This window comes from Paramisgurnus dabryanus, chromosome 11 (genome assembly GCF_030506205.2).
Source record: "Paramisgurnus dabryanus chromosome 11, PD_genome_1.1, whole genome shotgun sequence".
In the NCBI taxonomy this organism is placed as follows: domain Eukaryota; kingdom Metazoa; phylum Chordata; class Actinopteri; order Cypriniformes; family Cobitidae; genus Paramisgurnus; species Paramisgurnus dabryanus.
Window position 1 is genome coordinate 5379153 of NC_133347.1, and position 9667 is coordinate 5388819.

At 36.6% G+C, this 9667-nt stretch overlaps 1 protein-coding gene across 1 annotated transcript; it reads right to left on the reverse strand.

The window, feature by feature from the left end:
* Positions 1-6627: 6627 nt before the first annotated feature.
* Positions 6628-8242, reverse strand: LOC135730380 (4-galactosyl-N-acetylglucosaminide 3-alpha-L-fucosyltransferase 9-like). Its single transcript, XM_065248285.2, has 2 exons — positions 8084-8242; positions 6628-7984 (listed from the first exon to the last, which is right to left on the reverse strand). Exon 2 carries the CDS (start codon positions 7954-7956, stop codon positions 6841-6843), a length of 1116 nt encoding a protein of 371 aa, XP_065104357.1. The 5' UTR covers positions 7957-7984; positions 8084-8242; the 3' UTR covers positions 6628-6840.
* Positions 8243-9667: the final 1425 nt, after the last annotated feature.

Below are 9667 nucleotides of genomic sequence, written 5' to 3' on the forward strand. Positions count from 1 at the left end.
GTAAACAATAAAATGTTCAAAATACTGTATCTTCTTAAATACACCCCATCATAACCTTATGGTTGTTAGTATGTTGCAAAATACACATAAAAATTCCCTTAATCAGCTACTCCCCCTACTGGCTGAATGGATTTAATGTTACAGTAAAAGCAGAAAAACATAGAAAAATCAGCTGGCAACAAATGTATGATAGTACAGCGGCTAAAATTACTAGCGACTACAGTAATAATGTAACTTATAGAAGGGAGTTATAAATTAAGCTAATGTCAGCTGACTCCCTGGGGGTTGAAAAAAACTAATAGGAAAAAAAAACAAATTTTATTAGGAGGGAAAAGTCCTATGGACTGACGCACCTTGTTTTGAGTGAACCCTTGGTATTTCTAACTGACCGGATCCTAATGATCTGAGTAATCTTTTAGGTTTATATTCAGTTAGCATATCTGTCATGTATTTGGGTCCTAAGCCATGAAGTGATTTATAAACGAGTAACAATACTTTGAAATCTATTCTAAATGTAACAGGAAGCCAGTGTAAGGACCTGAGGACTGGAGTGATGTGCTCAGATTTTTTGGTTCTGGTCGAATTCTGGCAGCAGTGTTTTGTATGAGCTGCAGCTGTCTAGTGGTCTTTTTGGGGATCCCAGTAAGGAGTCCAATGCAGTAATCCACCCTTCTGGTGATGAAAGCATGAACAAGTTTTTTAAGTCCTGTCTTGAGACAAAACATCTAATTCTGGCAATATTTCTGAGATGGTAGTAAGCTGATTTGCTTATCGCTTTCACGTGACTACGGAAATTAAGGTCAGACTCTAAAATGACACCAAGATTTCTGACTTTATTTTGTGTCTTTAGACCCCTAGAGTCAAGGTATGTGTTAACCTTGAGAGTTTCATCTTTATTTCCAGTTTGTCTTTGTTTAACTGGAGGAAGTTTTGACGCATCCAACAGTTAATTTTAACCAATCAGTTACATATAGAGTCAATGGGGCTGTAGTCATTGGGTGACAGGGCTAAGTATGTCTGGGTGTCATCTGCATAGCTGTGGTAAGCAATTTGGTTCTTTTCATTATTTGACCAAGTGGGAGCATATACAAATTAAACAGAAGCGGTGCAAGAATTGAACCCTGTGGGACCCCACATGTCATGGATGTCCACTCAGATTTATGGTTACCTATGTTCACATAGTAACCTCTCCCTTTTAGGTTAGACCATTTATATAGAGTATATACTATATGTTAGATACTACATAATACAATTTTACGGGAATTAGAACATTTAAAATATAAGTACTGTGCTACAATTTTAGGCCACCATCACCAGCTTTGTTATTTTAGTGAAGTTTTAATGTCCTTTCATATTTATTTTTCACTCTTGCAAGATACAAATAGAAAATACAGAAAATGTGTAAGTTAAAAACAAAACAATTGTCAGGACTAAAACTTCTTCAGGCATCAGTCAGTATTAAGTGTGACCTCTCTTGGTGTGAAACACATCTTGAGCTTTTATGAGGAGACTGAAGTCATTCGATTAGGATTAGAAATTAGGATGTAATTTCATTGAGGTTTAAGAGATCCTGCAGCTGCCTGCTATTGCTCAAGATCAATATATATATGGTAGATTAAACGGGAGGCGGTCGGTGGTCACTGGGCAGACATGGGCTGTGCATCACGTTAAAGGAGCTCTACGTAGGTTCTGAAATTTCTAACCGTTACTGACACCAGTGGCCGTTATAGAAACTGGAGCCAGTCCATGCTCGTTCTCGGTGGGCACGCTCGTACGAGCACGACCACAACAACCAGAGTTGCCGTAGCAACCACAGACAGCTCATTGAGTTTCACCAACATGTTTACAGATGTAAGAAAAGTTACAGTACTGTAAGGTTATTGACAGACCATATTTTAGTAAAATGTGGCAGTGCTACTTTATATTTTCAACTGAAGTGTACTTCTAAAATTTTTTTAACATTACACTGTAAAACACACTCCCGACATTCACAATATAAAAAATATTTTTTAAAAAAGAAAAAAAAAGATTTTTGTGCATTTCCCATTCATTTTCAGTTGGGGTCATTTTTACCCCCAATGGTCTATTTAAGTAAAAAAAAAAAAACACCTCTTTAGAATGACCAAATCAAGCCCAGTTTTATGAATATTGACAGATAGTGTAGAAAAGTCAGAAAATCTTATTCCACTGAGATGAAGGAAACCACGTTTTTTAACCACAAAAAAGTGGTTTGTGTTAAGATTGACCTCAATGGTCTTATTAGGGTTCATGGTGTGTGAATGGAATTTGTCTGGGCTGAATTACAATGTGATAAAATATTAACTCCTTATAACCACTATTAAAGATAGTTACATATTACATATAGAGTTACATGTTAAATTTTGTGTAAGCATTAGAGCATCTGATTGCTGTGTTGGTTCTGCTATATAGCTGTTCTGCTTTCACCTTGTATACAAAAAAAAATATCTGTGTCAGGTGACTTAGACAACACTTTACCACATCAACAGCGTGACCAGACTGAAAGCATTTTCTTGTTAATACGAATACATTGTCAGAACAAAATGGTCCCTATAGCTGTCATTGGGGCATACCATTACAGATATGTATACATTTGATACCAGAACGTTTAAAGGGGACAGAGAATGAAAAAACCTTTTTACCTTGTCTTTGTTGAATAACGATAGTCTACCTGCATTCATGAACATACAAAAAGTGCTAGACATGCTAAACATCTCAGTCTCATAGAAATTCCTCTTTTAAAAATGTCAGCCAGAAAACGGTCCAATCTGAAAAACTGATGCTTATGACATCACAGGCATCTCACTGCCCCTCCACTTTAAAATAATTGGCTAAATTTTTTGAGTGGCAGCAAAGTCAGCCAATCAGTAATGAGATTGTAAGTTAAGCCAGTAGGGGGAGCCAAATAGGTGCAAAACCACTTGTTTAAAATCCCCCACCCTAATAGAGCTATCTGAGAGAGGTTTTTAGGAAGCTTCTAAGGCATTACAGACCCAAACAAAAAAAAAATGTCTACATGTAACATCACAGAACAAGGATAAATACTCCATTCAATCATTCTATGTCACCTTTAAGGTACTAATATGCACTGTTGGTACCAATCTCTGAGGTGCTATTGCTCTATAGGTGCAAATGTGTACTTTTTAAAAATGTTTCTACCCAGTGAAAGCTAGGGATCATTACTTTGACCAGAAGAAAATGTACTTATCATTATTTGTCAATAACACCGTTATGACATGTACCACTTATGTGAGGTAAATTCAGAGATTTTCATGAAGAAGTCTGAAGAAAAACACAAAGAAATATCTGTATTTATATTTGTATCTTAAATATTTATATTCTATATAAAATATCTTATCTATATTTTTTTATACTTTAATTAATTGCCCACCACAAAAAAAGGTGATGTGAACCTTCAAATGAATATACCTTTTCGTCTAGAAGCCTAATATCTTGGTCTCTTTTTAAAGATTTTCATTGAAGTGAAGTTGTTAATTCACTCAAGTTTTTAATATTGAATAAAATACTTATATCAGTTTGTTTATTTAAGAAAAAATGCAATAAAGTATTTAATATAAAAAATGCAAATGTTTAATGCCCAAAACACAAAAAATCCTAATTTCAATAAAAAAAAACAAAAATGTTTTTGTCACACTTTTAGGCCTAGTCCACACGGAAACGGGTATTTTTATAACCAAAGTTTTTTTATAACCTCATGCAGTTTAAAAAAATCCCCTCCACACATGCTCAGTTTAAAAGAAATCTCCACCTACATGAACACGCAAAACACGTGATCACGTGCTGTCAAGAGCATGCCAGCAGGTGGTGATATAACCCTAATCATAAAGCCACGTTGGCCAATCACAAGCCTTAATCAGAAGCAAAAATCCTGATTATACTGTCTACACGACAACACTGCAACCGGCGTTTCTTAAAAACCTCACTCTGGCAGGGGTTTTCAAAAATGTCGGGTTTTAGTGACATGATACTGCGTTTCTGTGTGGACGAACGGCCAAACCACGTAAAAAAAAGTCACGGTTATAAAACTACCTGTGTCCGTGGACTAGGCATTAGTGACAGGATCCCGCATCTCCAGCACCGTCCACGTCATCATTCACTCCTGCCACTTCTTCACTCTCCCCTGAATACTAATCCCCTTCACCTGTGTCTTATCACCAAACTCCTTTAAAACAATCACATCAACCTGATTCACTCATCATCTGGACTCATCGTAAATAGACACTCAGACTCACCTGTGCAACTCCCCTGAAACTTATCTGTTGTCGTCTTCAGTTCCCCTTTGAAGAATCCTCCGATCACCATCCGCAAAGAGACATTATTATTATTAACCCAGATAAATGCTCTCCAGAACTCTATTACTTCATATAATCACCAGTTATTCTTCTGTTTCAGTGTGTGCCTTAATAGAGTATTGTTACACTTACCTTTTGTCTACTTCCTGGTTCTGAGCGTGACATTTACGCCCTGTCCCAAATGGCACACTCCGGACTTGTGGTCCTCCTCAGAGTCCACACATTGATGACATCACGTAGTCCAGACTTTAGGGACCCTTGATGCGAGTCCACGTGGGTGCACCGGAGTCGTATTTTGGGACAGACTCAAGCATCACACCGGAAATAGGTAGAGAAGTTGCCTGTCAGTGTGAACTCCTCCCTTCCGTCGTCTGATTGGTCTGATTGCCCTTTCGCAAGGACTTCTGGGTTGGCAAAGTGCGCGAAGCCTGCTGCCGTGCGGGCTTCGCTGAAGACCGCATCAAGGGGGCAAAGGAGGAGCTGATGAGCACACTTCAAAGCGTAAAAATGACATCCTACGGACTCGTAGACTAAGCGAGAACGCGCAATTTAAGGCCACGAGACCGAAAGTCCACATGAAGTGCACCATTTGGGACAGGGCCTTAGTGGTTTTACCAGCAAAGGCCACAGAGTGTCATTGGTTCGCTGCCTACTTTTGTCACAAATAATAAATGACTGTCACTGCATTATCATTACTGCAAAATGCTGATGAAATATAAAAAATACATTATCAGACCTTTCCAATTATACATTTGTCAAGATTATAGGTTTTTAGGATTTTATCAGTTTAATGGTTACATAAACATTTTGTGCCCACCTGTTTGCCATTGACAGTTAAACGGTAAAGTTGGAATTAATTAACTGTAGAATTGTTGCATACTTAAAACTTGAAAATCAAGATTTGGCTCTAAAACCTTTAACTAAAGGTTGGAAGTAAGATCATAAAATGGTAGATTAAAGTAATACAAAAGAAAAAAAATGTGGTTTTCATTTAGATACATTTTTTCCAGCTTTATCTAAAAGGTAAGCTCTTTGTCTTCATATCTCTACTTTATTTTCGGTTAGATAATTTTTCCTCATACTTTACATATTTACTTCTATGGACAATTGATCCTTTAGAGATTGACAGTATCTGTATGTGGGATCTCTGGTGCTTCGGCACTCACACTCATGCTCGGCTGCAATGCTGTGAATGTAGTGATCTGTGTTTAAACCCAAATAGATTTGGGGTGCTTTTTATGAAAGGGAAGAAACATTTGGTGCACACGCTAGGAAATGTGTTGCTTTATGTTCACACTGTAAAAAATAATTTGCTGCCTTAAATTTTTTTGTTAAATCAACTCAGATTTACAAGTCATGTCAACAAAGATGAGTTGTCACAACTTATAAAATATAGTTGAGAAAAGTCAACTTTATAAGTTATTTTATAAGTTATAACAACTCACCTGTAGTTATAACAACTCATCTCTAGTCAAGATAAATAAGAGTAAGTTGAAATGACTTCCGAGTTAATTCAACAAAAAATTTAAGGCGGCAAAGTATTTTTTACAGTTCAAACCCAACCTGATTCAGTTTATTGTTTTATATAAAATTAGGATTTAATTTCAATTAGACTTTTAGAGATTTGGAAGAGGAGTTTACCCTAAATACTTGACACTTAACAATAATACATAAAAATTCCTGTATATTTTATTCTAATAAAGCGACTGAGAAATAAACAATAAAATCACCATGCAATTGCAAAAACAACAAATCTAATGGTGGCCCTATAACTTTTGCACCAGAGACTGTGTTGTTTGCACAGTAGTGTGTACATATTTGTTATTAAAGTGTTATCAAAGTTCATTTATCTCTGTTTCTTCGTTATTACATTATATGCATTTTAAGCAGTTCCTTAATTTCTGTTATAAGTTTTGTTAACAAACTAACACCCATATGGCATAAATTAACAGATCATTAAAATATATTGATCAAATAATTCATATTCAGTTTCATAAACTGATGTGACCAGAAAGTGATTTGATGTGAATTAAAACACTGCTTGCTAAGAATCTCATGTGACTCTTTTGTTTCCTTGAAATTGTGCCAACGTTTCAGGTTTATCTGTTGTTTGGCTCCATGAGGATGAGCATATTCTCGCTCTAATTCCACAAAACACAGCTGAACCTGTTTATCAAGGTTCCTGGTTCTGCTTGAACAGACAGCCCGGTGAAAAGGCTATTGTGTTAATCCCTTATCTGACTCATCTACATCGGCCTATTATCACTTTTATATTAACGGACAATAAGTACCAGAATAATGAACACATGCACATTTATTCATATATGACTTTGGACAAATGATGAAATATGCAAAAAGTTAGTATTACAATATTACAGTGCTGCAATCGCTGAAGATAATTTATATAAAATATATATACATAGAAAAGTATCTCCTCTTAAAGTTAATGTAACTTTAATATTCCTTTGCCACTGATTAATTATCAAAATATCTGTAGGCTAACACTAAATTAGTTGAAAAACCATTTATAGATATCATGAGCTTCTTTATATTCCTTGTGTCTTCCTACATAATCACAGGCCGTACAAATAGCATGAACAAACTCTTGGTTCTGTAATATTAAATGAGGTCGAGCTGAGAAATGTCTCCTCCAGTTAAAGTACCTGCGATACGCTTCATCATCCTGGTCCAGACGCTGAAGATATTCTGCTAGTGACTTTGCATCTGGAAAGTCATCCACATGAATAAATGAGTCACCCGGTATAAACCTTTCATAATTTTTGCGGGGAGGTCCCAGCACCACAGGTACAGTACCTACTGCCAGAGGTCCATTTAACTTCTCAGTGATGTAGTCTTTGTGAATGGAGTTCTCAAAGGCGAGATAAAACTTACAGCTGGCTATGGTGGGAAAGTAGTCATTATAATCCAGGAACGTTCCATAAGCTTTTCCATACACGTGTACGTAGACGTATTTGCTAAGTTCTTGAAAGTAAGCGATTCTAGTGCCAACGCCTGTCCACTTCAAATTGTTACTCACAACCCAACAGATGAGTTTTTCTTTTTTGGGAATTTCAAAATTCTCATCTGGGATCTTTCTGCTGGTCAGTCGTAACTTGACAGGAATGTCAGAGTCCTCTCTATAACTGAGAGTCAAATTAAACAGATTTTCAATTCCTGGTATTTGTTGTGTGTTAGTTGGCGATTCAACATTCATCCATATCCACTTTTGAAACGGAGGGCGAGGAGATGGAGGAAGTGTGGACAGATCCCCACTAATAGCCCTGTGAAAAATAAGCACTGCATCCGAGTTGCTGTAGAGAGATCGATCATCTGTCAAGTGACAGCCGTCAATGTTGTAAATAGTTTTACAGATATTCAGATCGAATCTGTAATCTTGAGGCCAGACCCATAACAAAAGAATCGTTTTTTCAACCACTGCTTCATCAAGTGAGTTATTCTTCTCTACGTGGTGTCTACTTGAGTCTGGCTTAAATGAAAGTTGTTGAGGTAGACAGAAGTTCTGAGGTGAAATCCATAAAAACATGACAGTCAGAGAGATGAGACCAGCGACTGCCACTATAACAGCTAGACGACACAGCTGAGATCCAGTCGAATTTGTGTTCATTTTATGACTTAAACAGAATGAATTTGATCTGTATGGCAAACAAGCACAAAAACAACGTCTCTTTAAAGAAAGGCATGTACAATATAAATGCAGTTCAAATAGACTACATGATCAAATTACTCCTCACCTCTATTAGAAGCTCCTCGTAAATAATTTAGAGAAATTTCCAGCTCTGTGAAGCAAAAAAATAAACACACGTTGGATTGCACAACATGCAGAGAAACAGAACAACAGAAGTCTATGAACTTCTGTAAATATGACGTCCACTGGGGAACTGCATCGCTAATGATATTGGCAATCATGAAGATCTTCACATGGGTTGAACAACAGTGTCTGCTGCGGACCAATCACAATTCATTATGTTAATATGACATTGATGTCATGACACCGAGCACTACCTCTTCAGATCAAGTTCCAGTGAGACACCTAAACCAGTTAAACAAAGCTGACAAGTCACTACAACATTTATTTGAAGTACAAAAGGATTCAGGTAGTGTCAATTCAATTGAATACAATTATACAGAAATCTCCCACACAACTGTGTGTGTATTAAAACATTATGGAAGTACTCGGTTGCTATGACTTTGTAACTTTTGCAATTATTGATCAAATAATTAGAATTGAATCATATTGGGGTCAGACTTTGAACATTTATTTGAATCCCTGTTCAGGAAACCTTCCCATTCAGTTTTGTATTCTTTTATTTATGTTTGAATTATAAATTGATCATTTTGATTCATTTAAATTCTTCAGAAATGATAATTTCCAGTAGATTAGAAGGAGTCTGATTTACGGGATAATAAGTATATCAGGATACGATCATACTACAGTTTTGATGTTTAATGGAGCGTGGGGCATATTCAACAAACTTTTCTGTTAAAATTAACAGCTGTTTGTCATTAACTTTATGTTATTAACTGGTAACAGTTTGTTCAAAGTTAAATTAATATTAAACATTAACAAGTCTTTAAATAATACGCTTATGCAACGTATTCTGGGAACAAAAGTCAGAAGATAAAAAACAGAGAAAGGTTGATGAGGATTTCTCGTTCCTAGAATGCTTGCATGATTTTATCGTTTATAGTATCAACAAAATGAAACCACAGAGTAAATATTACATGACAAATAATGAACCAGGAAATGCGGTGTTGTATTCTGATGTTTGAATTTCTCAAGGATCAAAGCATCGTCCAGCCAACAGTCATCACTTCTGTTTCATATTAGTATGTGCATACTGTGTTTTTCTACAGTCAACAGTATCCCAAAACAAAAACAGTACCTACTATTAGGGCATAGTATAAGTAGGTGAAATTGGGACGCGGCTTTGGCCTCCAGGACCTCTTCATGGGCGTGGCCACCATCCTGCTCCCTGTTCTGCCTCTGCTCCATTTCCCATCTCGACTTGTAAAGGAGTGTCTTTCAGGCTCTGTCATGTGTTCATGTTTTGTGTTTTTTATTGACTTTTAGTTTGTATTTGGTTTCTGGTTTCCTTTCTCTGGTTTGTAAACCAATGTACAGTAGTTCTTTTCTTGCTTGTTTCCACAGGTGTGTCTTGTTTGCTCTAGCCCATGTGTATATATAGTGTATTCAGATCCCTACTAAGAAAAAAAAACAGCAACAAACCAGCATGGAACAGCATGGGAATTATGCTGGTGCTTATGCTGGTTTGGTGCTGGTTTAGCTGGTGCTGATGCTAGTTTAGCTGGTGTTC